Here is a 25,625-nt window from a genome sequence, read left to right as displayed (position 1 = left end):
ACATTAGATGAGACAAAGACAGACAGACGGACGGACGCATAGATGAATAGAGATAGATAGATAGAGAGAGAGAGAGAGAGAGAGAGAGAGAGAGAGAGAGAGAGAGAGAGAAAGACAGGTAGCCCTATTTATTCAGGTGACATTAGAGTTTTATGAATTCGGAAAGGCACATATCTAGAAGTACCTGAATTTATGAGATAAATTGAGCAGCTTCTGAGCAAGCTGAAGCTACTCTCAAAATCCACGTGTCGCACCAACTGCGCGTAGCCCAAACCCCTTGACTGGCTGCCCAGAGGACTCATGGAGCAGTTCATGATGACCATTCGTTATCTCCTAATGGCTGGCTTCAAAATGCGCTCTCGTTTAGGCCACCCCCTTATTTTAATACTGCATTAGTGAAGAAAATTGGGCTGTTTGGGGAGCGGGTTGGTCCCCTTCATATGGATACTCAAGGCAAAAGGCTCTGGGTTTATTAGCTGAATGAATCTTGCTCTTATGACATTTTAAACCGTATAGCTATGGACTCACCGGGTCCTTTTTGGTGCAAACGAGAACAATCGTGCCGTGACTTGGCACACAACACAAACCCACAACTCCCAAGCTCTCTTCCCAATTTTGCCACCAGCTCCCGGGCAACAACAGCTCATTACGATATTTAAGAGCAGTCGCAAACGGCCAGAGCTACCAAAAGAGACGGCCTGCCCTTACTCTGTCCCAGTTGCAGTGGAGATTTGAAAAAAAGGGGTGGGGGGGAGACACGGAATCACAGAATCGGAAGGGACCTTGGAGGTCTTCTAGACCGACCCCCTGCCCGAGCGGGAACCCCTGTATCGTTTCAGACAAATGGCTGTCCAATCTTGTCTAAATGGTATAGGGTTTCCTGCTAAAGTAGGGACTAAAAGACCTCCAAGGCCCCTCGCATTTCTATTTATTTTTACTTCTTCCACCTCTAATTCTACCCTCACCATACTCTACTCTACTCTATATTCTATTCTATTCTGTATTCTGTTCTGCATTCTGTTGTTCTGTTCTGTTCATCGGTTCTTATCTTCTCTATCCTACATCCCATCCCATCCTATATGCTATTCTAAAATAACGGACAGGGTGGGGATAGGCTAGTATTCGTTGCCACGCTGTTTGGGATTCAGCAGCCAGGCTCCCTCCATGCACCTTCTTAAAGCCTTCAACACAACACCGCGGTTGTCTACCACCGTACGCACACTTATGGTAACTAAGAATTCGGCCGAAGATCCCACCTACCAAAAGTGACCCCTTGGCTGCTTCCAGGCGTTTGGAAAAGGCTCAAATGTCGGCTGCAAACTTTCAAAGAATTCTTAGTTGGGGGAAAAGAAAAGAGAGAAGGGGGAAAAAACCATCCCACCCCACTCCAACCCTGATCTGCTTTTACGTGTTCCATTATTGATTTCCCTCGCCTTCCTACACAGTTATTTTAAGGTGGATGGATGAGACTTAGAGACAATCTGCGTTTATTTTTCACAGGAAAGCTTTTAATGCTGTCGTGTTAGCAACAACTCAGAAGAAAGAAAGAGAAACACTTTTTAAAAGGCTCCACCAAAAGCTTCCTAACGGCTGTGGTGGGCAACTCTTTTAAGGAACGGATGAGGGCCAGACAATTTTACACCATCTTCACGTAAAATCGTGGATCGAAGGGTTTGTTTAAAATGTTTTTTTTTTTAAAAAAAAACCCTGCTAATTTCTACCTTGAAACCCGCTCAAGTGTTTGACAAAGGAACAAAACAACAGCTGGGAAAAGAACAAAACAACAGCTCCAGCCCAATTACGAATATTAAAAGCAGTGGCCAATTTGAAGGGAAGAAACATCTCAAATCACGGCCAACGAAAATGCACATAATCCGGAGAAATTTTCAAAAGTCTGGAAACTTCTAAGCAGGTTTTAATGGGAAGCGTTGGGCTCTTTGGAAGTCGAATTGGTGGAATTGATTGAGCAAGGCAGCTGATCCGTTTCTGGATCTGGCTTTGAAAATCTCTCAATCCTGCTTATTATAAGGGACTGCAACTATAACAGTTACACTCCCTTAGTAGGCAGCTTTTAATAGAGGGGGGGGGGGGTAGAGTTTTTAACAGAGGGGGCTAGAAGAGAGAGAGAGCAAACCCCCTTCCCTGCTAACACTAATGATGTCCCCTAGTTTGGTGATGAAACGTCTGCAAGAGAACACCAAGATCGGGGAGCACCAAGGACCTCACAGATCCTCGTCCACCTCCTTCCCTGTCTTCTTCTCTTCCTCCTCCTCCTCCTCCTCCTCTCATCTAAACTCCCTCCCTCCTAGTACTGAGGATGTAACCTAGCTGGGTCATGAAACATCTGCAAGAAAACTACCCAGCTCAGAGAGCACCAAGGACCTCCCAATTCAATCCTGATTTGCAAATAAATACCCTCTTCTACCTGCAACCAGGGTTTCCTGCTAACAACCCCTGATAGAATTAGCATGTAAAACAGCCACACCATCCTGCACCTTCCAACAGCAGGCATCCAGCAGTTTTTGTCATTACGAGAAAACTGATCTCTCGACGGAGAAGGGGCCCAGCCACAAAAGGCCCTAGACCGTTGCCAAACATTGGATCCTTTTTCAGAAACCCAAGAACAATAACGCACGAAAAACGCTCCTGCGCCTTTCTCAAGACCAGCCAGAAATGTTTGGCAACGTTCGTTCTTGTCCTGTATTTTCTAGTTCAATCTCAGCAGGACGAAGATCTTCCTCCTTCCAAGAACTTCCAAAACTGTCATTTAGGATCGTAATCAACCCCTCCTCCACCCCCCCTTCCTTCCAAATAAGTCCATCAAAAGCATCTCCAAACGGACGGAAGTTTGATTCTAGCAATCCTTTTAGCAGCTTCAGCTGTGTGCAATTATAACTTTTGTATTAAATGTTAAGAGGATAAAATAATGAGGCACTTAAAAAATAATCTGCATTCCACGGGGCCGTGTTCGGCAGAGATTTCGGCCAGATAATTTGTTAGGCAAAATTAGGCTTTCGATTAAAGTCACAGTCCTCGCTTAACGGACTCCCCCACAGCTTTTTTTCCTCGAAATGTGGCAGCTTGGAAGAAGGCACCACAGAGGTTTTCTAGTCCAACCCAAGCACAGCTTATACCATCCCAGACAAATGGTTGTCTTGAAAACCTCCAGTGATAAAGCACCCACAACTTCTGCAGGAAAGCTGCTCCACGGACTGATTTTCTCGCTATTAAGAAGTTTCTCCTTAGTTCTTGAAAATGTATGGACTTTTTTTTGAATCCTGGGAGGTGCAGTTCACCCATCTTCAAGTTGGTGAGGTTGAGAGACACTTTTTCCAGACTCTGGAAGGTAGTTTAGTCCCTAAGTCAGTTATCTCATCTATAAGACCTCCCTCTTGATACAAAGCAAGAAGAATCTTCTCTTATTATTTTTATTATTTTTTTCATGTACTAAATGTATTAACCGCCCGTCTCCCTGCCCTGAGCTGTCATCAGCTCCTATTTAATGCATGAACAGGTCGGCTGTCAATACAGGTAGTCCTCACTCACGACAATTCGTTTAGTGACGATTCCAAGTTACAACAGCAAAGTGGGGGGGGAGGGGGAGGGAGCGATCTACGGATGTATTTCACACTTTTACGACCGTCGCAGCATTTTCCCCCAGGGCCCCATGATCGAAGTCCAGAGGCTTGGCAACCGACTCCTGTTTATGACCTGGGGGTCAGCCAAGTCTGGGGAGGGGGGGAGCAAAGAGACCGAGTGAAGATCCGTTGCAAAACTCACTTAGCCAATGTCTCACTCAGCAACGTAAACTCTCTTGGTCGTTAAGTTGTGGGGACTGCCTGCAAGCCCTCTCCCAAATCCGCTTTGTTGAGCCACCCCGAAGCTTTTGCTAGCGGCTTCTTCGCCCGGGAGCCCGGAGGCACCTGTGCGCGTGGGAAAAGTAAGGCAGGAGCTGCGCCGCATGGCCTGGATTGAGCCCCCTGGAAGCAGCCCGCCCCCCAGGCTCTTCCTCTCCTGCCAAGGAAGGAGGCGGCGTGGGTGGAGGACAGATTGACTCGTCCCCGTTTTTTGGCAGCTCGCTGTGGTTCCACGCGAGGAGGTTTGAGGGGTGGGGGGTGTAAGAAATAAGGAACCCCCTTTCTTTTTTTCCAGGAGGAAGAGCTGATGTCTTTTAAAAGACCTGCGGGAAGCTGGGAATTCAGACTTTGACAAGATGGAAGAGGCTGGGGGGGGGTTGTGTGTGTGTGTGTGTGTTTTAAACTCCCTGCATTGTTGGTGTGTGTGTGTGTGTGTGTGTGTGTGGATGATGCTGGGGTAGAGATAATGCAAAGCCAGAAAATGAGGTTTGAGGAGAAGGAAGGTGGGAAGGGGGAGAGGAGAGAAGCTCATTTCGAAGCACCTGTTTGAAAACCCAGTTTGAAAGGTAAGTGGGGAGAGAGAGGTTTCCCCCTCCCCCCCGTGGATGTTTCTTATGCTGGAAGGAAGGAAGGAAGGAAGGGAGGGAGGGAGGGAGGGAGGAAGGAAGGAAGATATACACACACACACACACACACACACACACACACACACATTGGGAGGGAGGGAGAGAGAGAGAGAGAAAGAGAGACAGACATAGAGATAGAGATATAGACAGAGAGAGAGAGAGAGAGAGAGACAGAGAGAGAGAGAAAGAGATAGAGAGAGATTGATTGGGTATGGAAAAATGCAGGACAGGATGGGAGGGAGGAATTTAAGGCAGAAGGAAAATAAATGGGGTTGATGCAACCGGCATTGCATAGCATCTCTATCCAGCCCCCTCCCCCAATCTCTAAAGGATACCCCACCCCGCTTCAGTGTGTGACACACACACACACACACACACACACACAGTTTGCAAGATGCTAGAGTCCTCTTAAGGGGGGCCTGCCTGTGGACCAAGTGGTTTGGAGACAGTCCTCGGCTTACAACATTTCAGTTAGTGGCTGTTCAGCGTTATAATGGCACTGAAAAAGTGAATTCAGTTAGGACCATTTTTCACAGGTATGACCGCCACAGGAGGGGGTCACGTGATCAAAATTCAGAAGCTGGGGAACTGACTCGTGTTTATGACGGTCGCAGCGTCCCTCGGGGGAGGGAGGGGGTGCGTGTCACGCGATCCCCTTTTGCAAACAAAAACCAGATTCACTTAACGACTGTGCTGTTCATACACTGCAGTGATTCACTTAACAATCGCGTGACTCACTTAAGAGCTGCAGGGATTTGCTTAACAACGGTGGCAGGAATGGTCGCAAAAATGAGGCGACCTTCACCTAGCAAATGTTTCACTTAGGAACAAAAACGCCGGGCTCAGTTATGGCCAAAAGTCGAGGGTGGCATTCTATAAAACGAGCATGGATATTTTTTTGTATCTGGGGTTATTTTCAAGGCCCTCCTATTAAAAGGGAGACCAATTAATGGAACCACATACAATATTTTACTGAAATTCAGCTTGCAAGGGAAAGCGGCCTCAATAAAGACGCTACTGGAAACAGAAATTCTGTGTCAAAACACAATCCTGGTTGGCTGTTTTTGGCTCAGTTATGACAGGTAAAACAAAATTGGGGATAAAGGGGAAAAAAAGAAAATGAAGATATTTCACTGTAAAACTCTTTTAATAAAGTGACTGTTAGTTTATAAATGTTTTGGAAACACATGGCTAGAAAACAAAAGTAACACAACGGATAAAAGCTTGCACATTGTTAAACATCAAAATAAAAACAATGAGAACTTGTATCTTTTTTTAAAAAAAACTGAAATGAATTTTAATCAAAGGAAAATGAGACATTTACAACATTTACAGGCAAAACAAGAGTATTTATATTTAGGGAAGTCAAAGAAATGTTACAATTTAAGAAGGTGAAATGTTACAAAGCTTACACACCAAACCAATAAATAAATAAATAAAAAACTTAAACAAATAATAATAATAATAATAATGAAAAATTAAATTAAAAAAAATGAAATGGTTACCAAGATAATGCAGGTCAGGGGATCAAAGGTGAAGGGTCACATTATTAAAAAGAATTCCGAAATGGCGGCTGCGTCAAGATCTCTGTAAAACAAAGGAGCTACAATGAGTAAAAAAAAAAAACCAAACAACCTGCACAAATTCAAATTTACTGCAAAAAACAAAACAATGCAAAACAGTTAACAGGCAAATATCAGCAAACGAGTCACCTTCCACTTCAACTTAAGCAGCAGCAACTTAAGAAAAATAATAATAATGATGCAGGGAAGCTAATGGGGGAAACGGTGAGAAAAATATCACAGAAGTTGATTATTATTATTATTTTGCTATTATTGTCTTCAAATTAAACCCCTGGGAGAAAAAAAATGCAGATTAACTAGAACAGGAATCAAATGCTTGGGATTTTTTTTTAAATTAAACAAAACTACGTTTTAATTGTGCCCGAAAAAACATACCAATACAGAGGTAGTCCTCGACTTATGACACACAGTGGAGCCCAAAATTTCCGCTGCAAAACTTCCGCTGCTAAGCGAGACGTTGGTCAAGCGATTTTTTTTTGCCCCGTTTTACAACCTTCCTGCCCAAGTGTGTTAAGGGAATCCCTGCAGTTGTTAAGTTAGTCACGCCGTTGTTAAGTGAATCCGGCTTCCCCGCTGACTCTGTGTGTCAGAAGGTCGCAAATGGGGGACGCTGCAACCGTCATAAATACAAGTCGGAGAGGAATTTTGATCACATGGCCCTGGGGGAAATGCTGTAACGGTCGTTAAGTATGAAAAACGGTTCTAAGTCCCCTTTTTTCAGCACCGTTTTAACTTTGAACAGTCACTAAACCGTTCACTGTTGTAAGTCGAGGACTAGCTATTTTGAGAATTTGGGCCCAACCACCACAAATGTTGAACAGTTTGTCTTGGTTTCATAAACCACGATACACAAGTCAAACTCACAAATGAACCAGAAATAAACTGTGTTACAGCTTTAATGCCCCACATGCGAATTCAGCCCTGCTTAAACCAGGTTTGTTCCCCGCCCCCTTTTTTAAAAAAAGAAATCTAGCATCCAGCGGTTATTTGATCCGGCTGCTTTCAACACAGCCAACATTATCAATGCCAACATAAATTATAAATTACCGCTTAAGCACCAATTTAACTCTACAATAAAATGGTCTTTAGAAATTGTGATCACTACGAGAGGATCTTAAAGTGATTTGAAATCCGGACTGGACGGCTGGCTTTGCGTCTCGTTCTGAAAAATCAGAAACATTTTCTGGATGTTTCTATTCCGTAAAAGTCTTAAGAATCATTTATCAGACCGGAGAAGAGGGGAAGAAAAACCGAACCAAACCCAAATGATAAACCGTGCTTGGCTACGTTGCCTGAAACGGGCGAGAAAAATGCACCTTGTCTATGGACTTTGTACGTGCAGATTTAATGCTTACTAAAAAGAAAAGAAAAAACAGGCCAATTTGGCGTAAATTATTAAAGTTCATCCAACCCCCTTCAGCAACTGTAAGCAGTCCTCGTCTTAGAGCCGTTCGTTTAGCGACTGCTGGAAGTTACAACGGCGCCGGGAAAAAAAAAGGTGATTAAGGAATGTTTTTCTCATCGACGGCCGTTGCGTGTCCCCGTGGTCATCGGATCAAAATTCAGATCCTTGGCGATTGGTTCGCATTCATGACGGTCACCGTATCCCAAGGTCATGTGATCAAAAGAAGAGGTCATGTGATCACTAGACAGCCACTTGTCTGACATGGGATAGGTTCTCCTGCTTGAGCGGGGGTGGGTTGGACTGGAAGACCTCCAAGGTCCCATCCAGCTTTCTTCTCTTCTAAATTCAGAAGTTTGGCAACTGGTTCATACTTACGACCGCTGCTGTGTTCCAAGGTCACGTGAGGTGCAACTCGCTTAACAACTAGCCATGGAAATTTGAGTTGTGGTCGTAAGCAGAGGTCTACCTGCATGCGATGTTTCACTGGAAAATCTCCTTCACTAAAGGGATTCCGACTCTTCAACAAGGTGAGCAATTTCCCAAAACCAAACCCACAAGCTTTGATTCACAGTTCACAAAGTCAGAGCTGGAGGGAGCCTTAGAGGTCCCCTAGCCCAACCCCTTGCCCGGTGCAGGGGTCACCTGGCTTGCCCCTGAAGGAGGAGGACGCGGGAGGTGCACGGGAGGGACCGGGCTGCCCCGTTAAAAAATGCCCACCTCCCCTAGAGGCCAGCTGGGTGGATGGTCTCTTGCTTGCTACTGTGGAGCCTGTGCTGAGCAAGGGGTTGGACTAGGTGACCTCTGAGGTTCCTGTTTCGTGAACTGTGAATCAAAGCTTCTGCACAGGCTGCCCCATTGGTCGACAGCTTGCACAGGTAAGACCTGCAACCTGCCTTTAATCTGTGTTTCCTTCCGCTCGGGCCCGACTCCAGCCAATCTGATCTCTATGCAATTCCCCTACTGGGCATCAAAGTCACGTGACAGGCATCAAGCCAGGATATATTTAGGAAAAAGCTTTTGATTTTTAGACTCCACAGCTTTCTAGACGCACACACACATACACACCCCGTAAACTTACAGGCAAAGGGGCAACCCCACCATGGTCTCCTCTCTCGGGGTGTGTTTTTTTGGGGTGGGGGTGGGGGAGAGCTCGTCATTCCAAGCGGGCGTCCGTGCAAATTTGAAAATTACGCCTTTGAGTGACAAACACCGCCCATCTCTCAATAATAATAATAATTTTACACCTGGACCGCGACAGGGGCCTTCCCACTCCTTTCCGTCTGCACTGCAGGAGAGGCTCTTATGGATGCGAGACCACCAGCCAGCGTTATTCCGCTTTTCTGGTGGGAATTAAGTCTTTTTTAAAAAATAATAATGATCATGATAATTCCGGGCATCTTATTCGCAATTCGTTCGATCCGAGTCCGATCATTCAAAAGGCCCTTGGGGGAAAAATAAAAAATAAAAACACAAAAGGTTTGACGCCCACACAGCCCCCTCGCTCTCCTTCCCTTAATTCAGTGTCGGTTGAGATCGTTTGCAACGCCACACATGCTCACACACACACACACCCCAGAAAGAAAACGGGCTAATCTCTTGGCAATGCCTGTCCAAGATGGAGGGGGAAGGGAGGGGAATTGCCCTCCCCCGGAAAAGGAACTTAAACCCTCCATCGTCTCGTTTCTGTGCAAAAACCCTCCATCGCCTGCCGCGGCCGTAGGTGTTCACGCTGGGAGGCCTGCGAGCCATTTTAAACCTTAAGAGGAAGGAAAGATCAATACCCCATCAGCCTTGCCAGTGTGAGGCACCGCAATCTTTTCGAGAGCCGCTGCTGTTTGCATTGTTCCACGCTCTGAAAAGGGGAGCTAGGAAACGAGACAAGCCGGGATGAAGCAAGGTTATAGGTGGGGCACGGAACCGCCATCAGCTGGGTCACCTTGGCAAGGCTGTGCGCGTGTGTGCGTGCGTGTGTGTGTGTGCTTGTGTTGTGGTTCGCCGGCAGCAGGTGCAGGCGGCTGAGGTCTCGGGGAGCGTAGGGCTCAGGTGAGGGGCCAGGACCATCAGGGGGTGGAGTGCTGCCTTCAGAGATTGTGGAGGCTGGCAGCAGTGAGGAAGAGCACCCCGAGGAGCCTGTGCCCAACACACAGGGCTGCTCGAAGGAAATTTCTGCCACTGAGCGAGATGGCTTTGTCCCGTTTTGGGACCTTTCTTGCCACCGTCATTAAGTGAATCGAGCGGCTGTTTACCTAGGAACACGGTCGTTCACTGAATCCCCTGACTTTGCTGGATAGGTCGCCCAAGGACCTCCCCCACTTCCCCGGGAACGCTGCAACCGTCATAAGTATTTGTCAGTGTCCAAGCGTCCAAACTTTGACCATGGGGATGCTGCAATGGTCAGAAGTGCCGTTTGTAACATCGAACGGTCGCTAAATGAACTGTTAAGTCAAGGATTAGCTGTACTTTGAAGGCAACATGTAGCAAGCATGACACATGGTGAGATTCGATATTACCGGGGTCTCCAACCTTGGCAACCTCAAGACTTGTGGACTTCAACTCCCAGAGTTCCTCAGCCAGCTTTGCTTGTCTTGAAGTTGCCAAGTTTGGAGACCCCTGGTATATAACATTCAAAAGAGCCAGCATGATGTAGAGGTAAAGACTCCAGACTAGCAGTGGGGGGATCCGAGTTTTAATCTTCCGTTAGGTGTGGAAGTCAACGGTACAACCATGGGCAAGCCTTCTCAGCCCAAACCAGGGTCAGGCTCTGGGATAAGCTGGCTAAAAAACAGAAAGAAAGAAAAAACCAACCCCGTGTCCCACCACGGTGAGACAAGCTTTGCTGTAAGAACAAGGCGAATGCAGAAGAAGGGAGGGGAGAAAACGTGTGTTGAAGACCACAAGAGCACCCCTCACTTTTGAGTTACAGCTCTTGAGGTCCGTTACGATCGCATTGAAATCTTCTGTTTTGGACACTTTTTGGGAATGGATTTCGCCAGGAAAGTTCTGTATTCGGACTGATTTCACTCATTTCGATGTTATGGTTATTATTATCTTTACAGTCTTCTGGCTCTGCTGGTTTTAAATTATTCTGTGCCTGCCGGCCTGGCTTTTATTTTATTTTTTTAACTACAGCTTTGGATTCCTTCCTACGGTTCCAATAGGGCTGTTTTTCTCCCTGTTTGTTTGTAAGTGTATTGTTTCTGAAATCATCTTTCAACGGGCAACGGTAGCATTTGCCTTAAGAGGGGGCTTATAAATATTTGAAGAAAGGGGGCCGCTATTGGAAGACGAGGCAGTTTCAGAGATGTATATTAATTGGGCTTGGCTCAAAAGGAGGAGGAGGGAGAGACGTTTTTATATGATGCTTTTACAAATGGAATATGAATGATCCAGCAATAATCTATAAATAGCGTAAGGGGAAGAGAGAGCCAGGCTCATCAGCAACCACATGGATGTCTTCCTCAGCCGTGGAGGCCGCCACAGGTCGTCCTCAACTTATGGCCATGGTTGGGACAGACGTTCCATTGCTAGGTGAGGAAGTTGTTAAGTGAGTCGCAGCCAGGTTTTTTTCCGCAAACGACGATGGCGAATGGTTAGCGTCCCCAGGACGTCGGTTACCAAGTGCCCAAATGTTGATCCCATGAGCGTGGGGAGGTATTGAGGCAGTCATAAGTGCAAGGACCGGTCCTAAGTCACAGATTTATTTATTTTTTAAGTGCTCTTGGGATCTTTGAATGGCCACTAAACAAAAATTCCTAGATCAGGGCTCTTCAGTCTTTGCAGCTTGAAGACTTGTGGACTTCAACTCCCAGAATTCCTCCTCCAGTCATGCTAGCTCAGGGATTCTGGGAGTTGAAGGCCACAAGTCTTAAACTTGCCACGGTGGTTAAGTCAACCTCTTTGGTTGTCAAGTCGGTCACACGGTCGTTAAGCAAACCTGGCTTCCCTGCGGAGTTTGTTCATCGGAAGGTCGCAAGAGGGGATCGATTCTGTGACCCTGGGAGAGTCCAGTCATCATAAAGAGGAGCCAAGCAGCCGAATTTTGATCACGTGACCAAACAGGGATGCTGCAATGATCACAAATGCGAAAAACAGTCCTAAGTCCCTTTTTTCAGGGCCGTTGTAGCTCCGAACGGTCACTAAATGGTCATAAGTTGAGGACGACCTCAACGTAGCAAATTATTTTCCAACGCAGAGAACAGTGAATGCTCCATTCATAGAAGAAGAAAAATCCTTAGGTTGGAAAATTAATTGCAGTTGCCCCGACTTCTATAGCAAGCGTCTCCCAAAAATGCTAGCGGAAACATGGAGAAAGGGGGGAAAAAACTCAACCCAAGGTGGCAAAGAGGCAGCTTATCCAAGTGTTTATCCTGCTTTTCTGCGAGGCAGAAACGTCAATTAACGACTCCTGTGATCTAAAAGGTTTCTGCTGTGAAAATCAGCATTTAAAGAAGTTTGAAAAAAAAAAGGAAGAAATGAGTAGAGGTTCTGGATCCTTTACCGGTTACTTTTACCCTTTCTTTTCCCCCCCTCCACCCCAGAAAAAGTTCTTTCGAAATGCTCCCCCATGGCCCAACGAGGCATAAACTGGCTCAAAGTGATCAAATGGACGGGGAGTAAGGAAGAGGAGGACGGATGGTCTTCCAAAGGGGGATGTTTTTCACATGAGGGACAAAGGCGTCATGAGAAGCGAGGAAGGAGGGAGAGACAGAGAGAAAACAGCACAAAGGGGAAGAGCCCGTCAAAGGTGAGTTGGTAATTGATTTCTGAAAAGAAAAGCCAACGATTCTAAATATACCTGCCGGTAGGGAAGGAAAAAAGCAGAACATCAGTGGCTCCTGCCAAGAGATGAACACACACACACACACACATGCTTACAGATACCTGCTGAAAGGAGCCTCTCCAGAGAGATCTTCACGCTCCTTAAACAGCCAGGTCGACCCATGTTACAGAGGTGAGTAATGTTAAAAGTTGAAATATCCGGCAATCTTTAAGAAACTGCCTTGCTTAGCAATGGACGTTTTAGGTTCAGGTTAAGTCAAGGACTACCTGTATGATTAATATAAACAGCCCCTTGCCTAAAATCTAGGGTCTCCTGCTTGAGCAGGGGGTTGGACTAGAAGACCTCCCAGGCCCCGTCCAGCTCTACTCTGAATTTGAAACTTGAAATTCTTCCATTCAACTCGGAGAATACTAAGCCGACGAAAGGCGATCAGATATATGTAAATTGTCTTTTTTTTTCCCCCTCCAACTGACACGCTTTGGGGCGGGAAGAAGCCTGCGTTATTGAGCAGCCGTCCTGGTTAAGCCAACTGCGGTTTTCCTGTTTAAGTAACTGCACTAAATTTAATCATCTCTCACTCTGGAGAGGGTGCCACTGGCAACTCTAAATTGGCCTTCCAGTTCCCCCAAAAAACCGAGCAGATGATGAGAATCTCACACATTAAATTGGGAGATTTATTTAACCCCATGGGGTAAGAAGAGCCCGCACTTGGAATAGAACCTCGCCCACATCTGTAAGCCAGGCTGTTACTGGACTGGAGCACAGCGGCTGTTAAATCGCTTTATCGAAAGAACCCGTGAGGATCTTCCACTCATTTTGTGATATCAATCCATGAGAATACAGCTGGAAGGGACCTGGGAGGTCTTCTAGTCCAACCCCCCCGCTTGTACCATTCCAGACAAGGGGCTGTCTGAAAAAAATAGAACACCTGCTGAAAAAGACCTGTACAAATGCGACTCGTTTTCCTGGGCCGGATATTAATAATTATCCTTGCCTATGGCTTAAAATAATATCATCCACTCTGCCGCAAATGAGCGCAATTTTTCCTTGCGAGGGAATACAGCTAGTCCTTGACTTACAATAGTTCATTTAGTGATGGTTCGAAGTTACAACAGCACTGGAAAAAAAGGGCCATGACAGTTTTTCACACTTATGACCCATTGCAGCATGGTGAACTGGCTCATATTTATGACGACAGCAGTCACGCTCCCCTTTTTGCAACCTTCTGACCAGCAAAGTCAACAGGGGAAGCCGGATTCACTTAAAAGACCGTGGGACTAAATTAATTGCAGGGATTCACTTAACGTTGGCAAGAAAGGTCATAAAGTGGAGGAAAATTCACTTAGCAAATGTCTCACAGAGCGACAGAAATTTCGGGTTCTGCTGGGGTCGTAAGTCAAGGACTACCTGCAGTCTATCCACCTCTGTTCCACTTCTCTAAAAGCCTACCAGTTGCAACCTGCCTGCAATTCTCTATAAATTTAGCAATTTAGCCGATTATGCAGGGGGCATAGTGACTTCACCTTCTGCACCGTCTAGATTTTATAGCCAAGGTATAACATTTGGGCCGAAATACAGCACAGCCAATTGTGCACAAGCAGAAGGACAGAGGGTGGGATTTGGGGAAGGGGAATTTCACTCGGCAACCTGCTACGGTGTGAAAATAACTCCCTATTACTCAGCAGCATTTAAGAACGAGGAGAGTCCGTGGTCATGACAAGGACACAGCCAGCTGGCTGCTGTGTCAGAAAAATCCATAAAAGCTTTAAACTGGGGTCATGCAAGCATCCTCAAGGGGAGATCAACATTTCCTGCCACCTCAAGGAAATTTGCTACTTTTTAAAAAAAATTATTTTATTTTATTTTATTTTAAAAGCGTTTCTGACTAAGTGTTCAGATCAGAGGTTTTGGGCTACACGGCTGACACCACCTCGCTGTCCTGCCGCGATTTTAACATTCATGGCGATAATCCCCTCTCTAATCCAGCTGCTTTCCAATTCTATCCTTGCCTTCTTTCCTTTTTATCTTTGAATTACAGGGAGCTTCTTCCAATGTCCTTGTTACCCCTGTCGCTAGGCATGACTTTCACTGCATGACTGCCACATTTCTTCCTCCGGTGCGGCTCGACAAAAAATTCAGATTCTGCCTCCCTGCCACCGTTTTGGCTCGGGTTTGCGACCTCACAGGTGTCCGTCAACCTCCTCCCTCTATGCTTGTAAGGTGCAAAGTTTCTGTCACCCACTGCCATTCTTATCTCTTTTAACCAGCCTTCCCGCGTTGTCTCCCCTCTCCTTTATTCCATTAGCTCCACCAACGGATTGAGGGCGATGCCAACAGAGCAGAATCATGGGAGGGAATTTGGGAGGTCTTCCAGGCCAACCCCCTGCTCAGGCAGGAGACCTTATATCATTCCAGTCAATCTCTTCTTGAAAGCCTCCAGTCATGGAGCACCAGAACTTCTGGTGGCAAGCAGTTCCATAGTCTAATTGTCCTCCCTGTCAGGAAATTCCTCCTTAATTCCAGGTTGCTTCTCTCCTTGGTGGAGTTTCCATCCGTTGCTTCTTGTCCTGCCTTCTGGGGCTTTGGAGAATAGCTTGACTCCCTCTTCTTTGGGGCAGCCCCTCAAATACTGGAACCCGGCTATCGAGTCCCCCTCGGTCCTTCTTTTCATTAAACTAGACACCCCCAATTCCTGCAATCATTCTTCGTATGTTTTAGCCTCCAATTCCCTAATCCTCCTCTTTGCTCTTCTCTGCGCTCTTTCTAAATAAGACTGCCAGATTTCAACTTTTTGTCCTTTGTCAAATCTTGTCCCCTGGAGCTCTCAGATCAGACCAAAGTTTTTTAAAATGACCTCTTTCTGCTATATCTAAAACAGAAGAAAGCAATAAATGCCATTCTTTCCTTCTTGTCCTAATTTTTCTCCTCTGTTGTTAACTTCGAATGGAGGCTACAGTCGAGAACTCCTTGTAATAATAATAATAATAATAATAATAATAATAATAATTGCTAGGGATGCAATCCTGTGCTTTGAAAAAGTTTGAACTATTACAAAAACATCAGCACACTGTTTTGTTTTAAAGAAAAGGGAAAGTTCAAAAGACTGGATCAAAGAAGAAAATGATTTCAACTCTCAACGTAAGTGGATTTATATCTACTGCCCACCTAGTCTGACCACTAAGTGTGCTATGCCTGGAATTTGTATTCCACAAAACCAGCGGGACACACAAGGGCTTTCACATTCTTTCCCCTGCACCTTCGCGGTTTCGGTAAAATAGCCTTATTATATTTGATTGAACTGAAAGACACAAGAACGATGTGATGTTTCTCTGCCCAATCTTTTCCTTTTTTTTGTTTTAGCTTTATTTTTCACTCATTAGGGAGCAGATGGACTTTATATGACATAAGGACAATTACTACACAGCCAGGCTAATTTAGACAAAGTCACCCAGTCCCCACCTTCCTCATACTGAAGGGGCTGCCACAGATAAAATGATGGTGACAGGCTAGCTGACAAGAGCTCGCAGATACAAGAAAGGGCAAATATTAGCTTTTAATTGAGATTCTTGCTGCTGCTACAGTATTTTTCTGCTGAGTTCCTCTGGGGCTCTGGGCCTTTCCATCATCAGCATCTTAGCAGCTCTGCCTGTTATGCAGCTGCCTGTAAGGCAGAATGGCGTCAGTGGAGAGTCAGCTGGCATTCAGGGGCCAGCTGGCATGGCATGCGTGACTCCAGGACACTGCAACCGTCATAAGTATGAGTCAGTTGCCGAGCACCTGAAATCTGATCACGTGACCATGGGGATGCTGCAACGGTCGTAGGTGTGAAAAACGGTTCTAAGCCACTTTTTATCAATGCCGTTGTAACTTTGAGAGGTCACTAAATGAATGGCTGTAAGTCAAGGAATACAGACCCATCGCTTTTGTCAAATTTGTAATGGTGAAGCCTGATTCTACAGTTGATGAAATTGGTACCCCATAATGACAAAGTAAAAACAGAAGTTTAGAAATGTCTGCAAATTTATTAAAAGGGGGGAAAAATCACATTGGCATCAGTATTCAGACCTTACTCAGTAACAAAATTGACAACAGTGAAGGGGGTCTGAATATTGACTGCACTGTATGTATATGTGTGTGTGTGTGTGTATATACACATACATATACACACAGAGTACATGTATATGTATCTCTATCTCTCTATCCATCCATCCATCATCTATCATCCATCCCTCTATCCCTCCTTCCCTCCATCTCTCTCTCTCTCTCTCTCATCTTTATCTATCTATCTATCTATCTATCTATCTATCTATCTATCTATCTAATCTATTTCTCTCATCTATCCATCTATCTACGGTGTGTGTGTAAATACACACATAGCAGAAAGGCTGCTTTATCTGCAATACAAATCAGCTTGCGTGTTCCAAGGTCAACAAAGGGAGCCTAACAGGAGGTGTCGCTTGCACTACTGAGCTCAAGATACGCGTAACTAGCTGCTCTTACACACCTCTCAAAGTCTGGGGGCCTTTGATGCTTTGAGGAATCGCTGTGGTACATTCCATTACCCAGATCTAAACTTCGCAACAGACCCGGCGTGCCTGTGATTAACCCCGGGTAATCTCCATTTCTGCCAATTTTAAGAACATCTGGGGAGACGGGAAGGTGCCGCGCAAGAAAAACGCGGTTGAAAGGGTTTGGGGAACCCCACCGCTCAACTCCTTCAGGAGAACCGTTTCTTCGGCGTAAAACCAAGTTTGCAAAATCAAAGCGATGACACCCAAATCAAATCCAAGTTATTTCCTTTGGCACTTAAGATTTCTTTTTTTTTCTTTTTAAAAATTGCCAGGAACATGATGCCAAATGGAACGGGAACAAATTGCAGGGCCTGCTACGAAGATTCCTGTGTGTTTATTTCCGTCGGACCAGGTCAAGCACTTCTGAAGCCAGCAGGGCAGGGCTTGTGGTATTTTGAACCACACCCGACTTAAAACAAGCTCCGTTTTAGTCAGTGATGTATTTCCACCACCCATTTAAAGGAAAGTTGTCTCCGCGAATCGTGGTCTTCATTTAGGGCTGGTATTTTCAGGGCCGCCACGATTACACGTCTCTAGGTGGTCCATAATCAAGTCATCAAAACCAACAAAGCGATCAACATCCCAGGACTTCTTGTCACAACACCTGTCCCCTTCAAGTGGCCCACTGCTGATTAGATGGGAAGGGAAGACGACATGGGTTGACAGAGGTCTGCCCCAAAAAGCCACGTTTTAACCACTTTCCCAAATGGGATTGAAGTGGGAAAGGGGGGCTGGTATTATTGGGGATGGGGGGTCATATGTCAGAGAGGCTGGCCATTGGTCAATCTAAGGGGTTGGTTATCCTGAGCCCTTACTGACCCTGTATAGGTCAAATATAATTACAATATATAATGTTCTAAAGCCAGAATCCTGGACAGAACATGGAAACCGGTATAATGATCAGCAAAATCCGTGAGAAAAATCAGCACACAGCTTGCAAAATAGGTGCTGTGTGGCTGCATCGGCTTAAGGGGCCTGGGTGGCCTTCTCCATTTTGCATTAATTGCCAATTCTTGGGCAACATTTTTCTCCTGAGGAAGCTACAAACCCCGTGCCGCTCTGAATGACAAGAGATGAAATGAACAAAAATGATTTTGATCACAGATAGCCTGCTACAGCAGTTTCTGCCCACTTTGGAGACAGAGAAATGGACCCACAAGGCGCAAAATTAATAAAACTGGGCCTATGTTCAGCGATTCAAAACAAGAGACCCTGCTCACACTTACACAAAGTGACAAAAGGAAAATCAAGATGTGTTGTGTTACTATTCCACACAGGAGATGTTGTTCTTTGAGCTCAGATTCTGTTTTTTTTTTTTTTTTTAAAGAGAGGTTTGCGGAAGGCTCCGGAGCATCCCTCTCGAGCGCAGAAATCACGGCGCATTCAAACACGAGAAATTTTCCCGACACCACAGGGTCACCGTTCCGCTTTCCTAGGAATGTAGACCACATCTAGACAACCAGATATCCCTGTACAATTTGGAAATCTTCCCCTTAATCTCCCGGAGGGGGTCCTGCCACAACCTTAAAAATGGTGAAAATAATGTGCTAATCGATTTGAGGAAGCACCAAAACAAGCGTCTGTGACTCCCTCATTGCTCCTGGGGGAGAAGCAAGGTTTAATGTAACTTGCAATTCCCCCCCCCACACATCTCGGGACGAAGTTGCTACTATAAATAACAGTGGATGGATCCAATTCTTGCAAAGGTAAGTTTTGTCTTCCACCACCGCTGCCATGAGCTTCCACCGAAACAAACAGAGGCTATAGCCTGCCCCTCGTTTTTGCTGCTAACAACCGAACACCATAAAGTACATTTTACAAACAGATTGATCGAGGATTTTGTCTTTGGCAAGGCGCTTAGTCACATCAGTTTATGACCTTTCAAAAATAATGGATTCTTAGGAAATCTAAGGTCACTCCTGGAAAGTCTGTCGAGAAAACAAAGTCAGCCAGGCTGCAGGAGGTCTAACTACAATCATTTCCAAAGCTGTTTCTCTAAAAAAATATGAATAAAAATGAATTCAAGGAAACCAGTTGCGTTCATGTTTGTTAATGCATTCTCTTTCAGTCACCCCATGCTCGACAAATATTTCTAGATGCAAATTCCCCCCCCCCCAAAAAAAATATCCATTCTTCACACAGGAAACTTATTTTAAAAAATAAGATACCTGCTAAAAATCCTGCATTTATTGCCAAAGTTTTCGCATCATTGTTTAGGTGAATCAAGCTGACTGAGATTTAAGGAAACTCGTCTAGACCAAAGACACCTAGATCGGGAAGGCTACTCTCCATAGTTAGAGATACGTTATTAAAAATATTCTTAAATGAAATATTATTAGGCATTAGGGCCAGGAATTACCATGATTTTTGGAAGTTTGGGCGCAATCGGGCGCTTATCAAATTGACACTTGGGATAAGGCTGCATCAAAGCTATTTTTCATTCATTTCTGACATGTACAAACATCCATTTTAGCTGCACCTGTGAAAGAAATAAAATGCTAGATATACCAACATAATGAAGGAGGTCCTATGTTCTGTCTCTTTTAAAATGAACAGTAAATCATTTCCTATCATCTAAGGGACCAAATTGGCAAAATCAGCAGCGACTGAGAGCGGTTGAACGTTTCTGATCATGATTTTGACTCCAATAAGTCTACAGTTTCAACACACCAGCCGGTGAAATCACAAAAAGTTTTCTCTAGCTACCTCATTTGTGTTCCAACGGTGTCTCTCTTTTGGTAAACTGGAACATTTTGGTAGACATTCAAGGAGCTTTTTCGGTAAAAAGATTTTTACATGACTTCCGTTGCTGTTCCCATGATCATCTAGAAAGGGAAAAGAAAAGAAAAAGAAAGTAAAGATGATACTTTTGCGTTGAGAAACAAGCATCAGAACCGTTTTGATATATTCCCCCCGCTGACTCCAAAGGTCAAATCCATATGCACACACAGAGACTTCCTTCTACAATTTGTCATCTTAAAAATGCAATTTCTGGCATCGTCACTCCCCCCCCGCCTGTACACAAAATAAATGGCCGTCGTGGTATGTCAATTCCTTGGAGTCAAAGGGCAGGCTCGGTTTACGGACTCAAGAAATGTAAATAAATACATAAAGACGGAACTTTCCAACTTCACAGCTTTCCACCGATGCAGCACAGGAAAAACCTCGTTCCTAAAAGCAAATTTAAGAGAATGAAGCTGCAACAAAGGGATTAGGAATAAAGGGTGCCCGTTTGTCTTACTCACTGTAGAATTTCACCATGCAGGTGATTTTAAGTCTTTTTACACAAAGTAGCCTTCCAAACTGCTAACCCTTTGGGCATATCAAAATACAGGTAGTCCTCAATTTACAACAGTTCGTTTAGCGACCGTCTGAAGTTACGGCACTAAAAGAAAGTTGACTTAGGGCCGTTTTTCACACTTATGACCATTGCAGCATCCCCTGGGTCACGTGATCGAAATTCATCTCGTGTTTATGATGGTCGCAGCGTCTCGGGGTCACGTGATCCCCTTTTGCGACCAGCTTCTGACCAGCAAAGTCAACAGGGGAAGCCAGATTCACTTAACAACCAGATTACTTAACAGCTTGCAGTGATTCACTTAACAAGTAAAGGTCCTAAAATGTAAACGTCTCGCTTAACAGCAGAAAGTTTGGGCTCAATTGTGGTCGTAAGTAGAGGACTTCCTGCACAATGAGCAGCACACAGGCCCATTGTCATTCCTCCCAAGGTCTGGTTTAGGGCCATCCAGGCCACAAAGCGAAACCAGCTGATTTTTTACTATTATGCAAAACATTTTCCCTCGTTTGTCTTCCGTGCAACGTTCCACGTCAAAGATCAGATTCCAATCGTTCCACTACGTTACAGCAACAGAACCCTTGTAGCAGACACACAATGTGCCGGGAATGTAAACACAATATGGCGTAACCCCATCACAACTGCTCCAGTTTCTGCCATATGAGAGAAGATGTCTAGAGAACAGAAAGAAGAGCTTTGTGAAGAGGAATGTGCTGGAAAGAGGATATTTAAAAAATAAAAATGTTGACTGAACTCAAAACCCCAATCCGTTGCTGGTAATATATCCTGATAAGGATCAATTGAAAACCCATCACGATGCGGATCGAATTTAGCAGCTATCACTTGGGAGGCGAAATTAAATTAATTAAAAAAAAAATCCTTGTAACAAACGTCATATTTTTCTGCTTCCTGCTTTTTTTTTTAAACAGCAGTTGAATTGAAATATCAAACGAAGGAGAAAAAAATCAATAAAGAGCACAATAGGATTTCGTTACACTTAATTTTGCTTTGATCTGCAGTCGGATGGAGTAAGAACTTATTTTTTTAATTTGGCTCGCAGCCAATCAGATGATTTGAGAAATATATACATATGTGTGTGTGTGTGTGTGTGTGTGTGTATTATATATATGTATATGCATGTGTGTTTGTTTGTATGTATGTGTGTATATATATATATATATATATATATATATATATATATAAATATAAAGTCTGACTCACAGACAAACCCAATACAGAAGCCTCATGATGGCAGATGAGATTCTGCCAAAACGTTGCTACAACTTTAAAAGCACAACTATAATGACGTGGGAAAACACCCGAACAAAGCTGAATACCAGACATATATATACATAAATACATATACATATACATATACATATACATATATGAATGAATAGGTAGTCCACTTACTCATTTAGTGACTGAAATTATAATGGCATTGGACAAAGGGATTTATGCTCGTTATTCACACTTACGAACCCTTACAGCATCCCCCTGGTCACTTGATCAAAATTTAGATGCTTGGCGACCGATTCATATTTATGACGGCCGCAATGTTCCTGGGTCATGAGATCACCTTCCAACAAGCAAACCCAATGAGGAAGCCAGATTCACTTAATGACTACGTTCTCACTTAACAGCTGCAGTGATTCTCTTAGCAATGGTGGCAAGACCGGTTGTGAAATGGGGCAAAAACTCACTTAACAACTGCCTTGCTTAGCAAAAACCCAGAAATTTTAGGGTCAGTTGTACCAAAGGTGCTCTTTTTTTTCAAGGGGCAACTGGACTTTCTGGTTTTTCTTTGAAGACGTTTTGCTTCTCATCCAGGATGATTTTCAGCTCTGACTGGAGGGTGGGGAAGGGAAGGATTTATGAACACACAGAGGTGAAAGAAGCGAAAATGTCTTGAAAGAAAAAAGCAGAAAGTCTAGTTGCCTCTTGAAAAAAGCACCTTTGGGACCAGCAGGACCTGAATGACTGAGGATCTCCACAGATATTTAGGGTCAGTTATGGTTGTACACATACAGGTACAGTATTTTAGGTTTCAAAGTTATTCCCATTTATCACTCCTGTAGACACTTGCGGGGGGAGCTCTTTATTTATTTATTTGTCAAACACGTACAAGATAACAAGTATAGGTATAAACGTATAGTTCGCACAGATAACCAACTCCGAAACTGCCCAACCGCCGTCCATTAATTTTTACAAAACAATGCGAAAATGACCCACTAAAAACCCAAAGTTAACAATGGCCTTAAAGTGCCCCTCCAACCACTGCTGGGCTCAGGCCTGGTCGGAGCATCCTCTTCTAACCCAGAGGAGCAGCAAGTTAATTACGTAATTACAACTTTTATTTGGGGTCCCCCCCCCTTTTCCTTATTCAACAACAGAGGAGAAAGGCCCCTGTGTTCCCCCTCTCTCTCTCTTTCTCTCTCTCTCTAAAGGGAGGCCAGGCGTGCGCTGTACAAGCGACCAAACAGTTTATTTCTCTCTCAATAATAGCTTCACACCAGCTGGGGATGGAGTGTGTTAGAAAATATCGCATTTGAACCCAAGAGACGGTTGATTAATAAGCTCTGCAGGAAATGCGTATTCAAGGGGGCCACGTTTGTTTGGCAAGGAAGATAAAAACGATCCTTCCGATTCTGTCTCAATTTTCGCTTGACGGTTCCTTTTCTTTTTAACACGTTTTTATTTCCTTCCCAAGTTATTTCTATGAAAAGTTGCTTAAGAAAAGGAAGATTACGTTAAAAAAAAAACAAGGTAAAGAAAAAGTAAAGAAGAAAAGAGAAGGCTCAAAGTGCAAGAGAAAAAAAAAAAACCCAGAACGGGGAGTCCTCGGCTTACAACAGATCATTCAAAGTTACAATGGCACCAAACAGTGACTTACGACCGGTTTTCACACTTATAACCCATATATTCCCATAGTTGAAACGTTAAAAACAGCTGACTCACATTTATGACGGCTGCAGGGTACTCCCTTTTGGGGAACTTCTGACAAGCCAAGTCAACAGGGAAGACCAGATTCACTTCACAGCCGTGTCACGTCACAGCTGCAGTGATACACTTAACAACGAGAAAGCTTTTAAAATGGAGCAAAACCTCGCTCAACCACTGTCTCGCTTTAGCAACAAAAATTCTGGGCTTTGCTGCAGTCGCAAGTCGAGGACTGCCTGTACAATGAGTTGGCAGTCTTCTTGTACAACGATTATGGATCTGCCTTTCACTCTGTGGTATAACTCTCTCTCTCTTTCCACAGGCAATAATCCATCCTGCTTCATCATCAAAACCATAAATCTTCCTTTTCCTCCCCCTGTTCCCATGCAAAAAGTCTGTTAAGGGGGTTTCCACTTTCATTCCTCGTTTCCCCCCCCCCTTCTTCTCCTCTCTTAAAAGAATAAAAGCATTTTTACACGGCACACGAAGAGCAGCACTGTGGGGAAGGCTTCTAAGATCAGCTACATCAGAGCAATAAATACTCCAAAAATGTGAACTTCAGTACAGAGGGATCAAATAAGCTTCTCCATCTACACAGTTCTCCACTGGAGGGAGGGAAAAAAAAGTTGATTTTTTGGGGGGTGGGGGTGGTTGGTTTTTGCTTCCTTAAATCTGGGCCAAGACTCAGAACACCTTCAAGCAAAAAAAAAAAAACCACGTTCCACCTTTGAAACTTTCCACCTGGCCTGGGCGCAGACAGAAAGATTGCGGGCATTTTAAAACCAGTTTGTCTATTGACCTCTGAATAAAACTATTTTTTAAGATGGGCTTTGAACAGACGCCAGCGAATAATGGAAGCAAGGCCTGGCAACATTCATTTACTTATGACAATAATTTGCTTACAACAAGCTAAAGTACAGGTAGTTTTCGACATACATTTAGTTGACTGTTCAAAGTTACAACGGCGCTGGAAAAAAGTGACTTATGGCCATTTTTCATACTAACAACCTTTGTGATCAAAATTCAGATGCTTACCAAGTGGTTACGACCGTTGCTTTTTGCGACCTTCTGACAAGCAAATTCAATGGGGAAGCCAGATTCCCTTAACCGGGTTACTAAGTTAACAGTGGCAGTGATTCACTGAACAACAGTGGCAAGAAAGGCCGCAAAAGGAGGCAAAATTCACTTAACAACTGTTTCACTCAGCAACAGAAACTTAGGACTCAACTGAGGTCGTAAGTCGAGGATAAACCTGTACAGAGCTCCGATCTGGATATAATGGGGGTTGTGCCCCAGTTTTTTTGGGACAATTCCAGAATGACACGGAGCCTTACGATCTACAACTGAGATCAGAATTTCTGTTAAGCAGGCGGCTGTTAAATGGGTCCCATTTTGCCACGGCTGTTAAGCAGATCACATGGTCCTTAAGCGAGTCTACCTTTTTCCCGATTAAGCTTGCCTGCCCGAATCCAGCTGGGAAGGCCGTGAATGGAGACCAAGCGATCCCAAGCACATTTGAAAGACCTGTCGGGTGTCGGAACAACCAATCCGTCATCAGCGAACTGGCTGCAAGTCTTCAGCGCCACCGAAGGGGTTGCTAAATGAACGGTGGTTAAGTCGAGGACTGAGCCGTAGCGGGGCAATTCTGGGGCTGCCCAGGACGACGTTGTGCCAAGAGGGTGCTCCAGTGCTTGAGAGGTCCAAAGTGACCTTTCCTTCAAACGTGGCCTGCGCTTAAGGCTTCTCCCGCCCTAGCCAAGGGGGAGCTTTGAGCTTCCCTATCGAATTAAACTGCGCAATCTTTTGTCTGGTTCGTTGAATGGGCTTTTGCGGTACTGTAGGCCCCGTATTTCTAAAACACACTTTCCAAGGGGGTGGGGGGAAGAAAAAAAAAAAACCTCTCTCTCATCCTTAACTGCCGGGAGATGAACGGCTGTGAGGATGCAGAGACCTTTTGGCATCAGGTAGGAATATTATTCTCACTCGGTGGAGGAAACATAAAAGGAATGAGATGCCCAGCTGAGATATAAAAACACATAGCACAGGAACAATTTTATTTTTTTTAAAAAAAAGGCATTTTAGAAACCGGAGGTGAGAAGTAATGACAAAAAAAGCTGCAGTCGCTCCTATCAAGCTCGGTACACAATATCTCAAATATGTGTGTGTGTGTGTGTGTGTGTGTGTGTGTGGTTTCCCCCCCACCCTCCAGGGGCCTCTAAACCTGTAAAACTTATCCTGTGCTTTTCAGCGCTTGAGAAACATCAATTAAGGCGCATGTTAGTCATCAGGCAAGCCCAGGCGGTACCGGCCCAGAAGTTGTAAAAACTGGGGGAAATAATCCAGCCTGATCGAGCCACTAAGGGGAGGGACAACGGTTATGCTCACTCGTGACACGATCACCTCTGCGCTCGACACAACTGGAACACAGAGGAACACGGTGGGAAGGGACCTTGGAGGTCTTCTAGTCCAACCCCCTGCTCGAGCAGGAGGCCCTGGACCGTTCTGGACTCTGAATATCATGAAGTCTCTTCTTGAAGGCCTCCAGTGATTTATCAATGGCAGCGATTC

The 25,625-nt window shown here is 44.7% G+C and overlaps 1 protein-coding gene across 5 annotated transcripts in view; it reads right to left on the bottom strand.

Moving 5' to 3' along the window:
• Positions 1-25,625, bottom strand: part of CAMTA1 (calmodulin binding transcription activator 1) — a 249,247-nt gene that overhangs the window by 212,698 nt on the left and 10,924 nt on the right. For 4 of the 5 annotated variants that reach the window (XM_087915178.1, XM_087915177.1, XM_087915180.1 and 1 more), the window contains exon 2: positions 19,529-19,647. In XM_087915178.1, coding sequence (XP_087771304.1) covers positions 19,529-19,647 — 119 coding nt within the window. Of the gene's footprint in view, positions 1-5,988; positions 6,073-19,528; positions 19,648-25,625 lie in introns of those variants that run through there. The other variant, XM_087915181.1, reaches the window with a different exon arrangement.

This window comes from Pseudonaja textilis, chromosome 18, assembly GCF_049901715.1.
Source record: "Pseudonaja textilis isolate UNSWEBS1 chromosome 18, rPseTex1.2, whole genome shotgun sequence".
Lineage (NCBI taxonomy): Eukaryota > Metazoa > Chordata > Lepidosauria > Squamata > Elapidae > Pseudonaja > Pseudonaja textilis.
The sequence above is the reverse complement of the archived record's forward strand: the minus strand, read 5'-3'. Positions and strand labels throughout refer to the sequence as shown.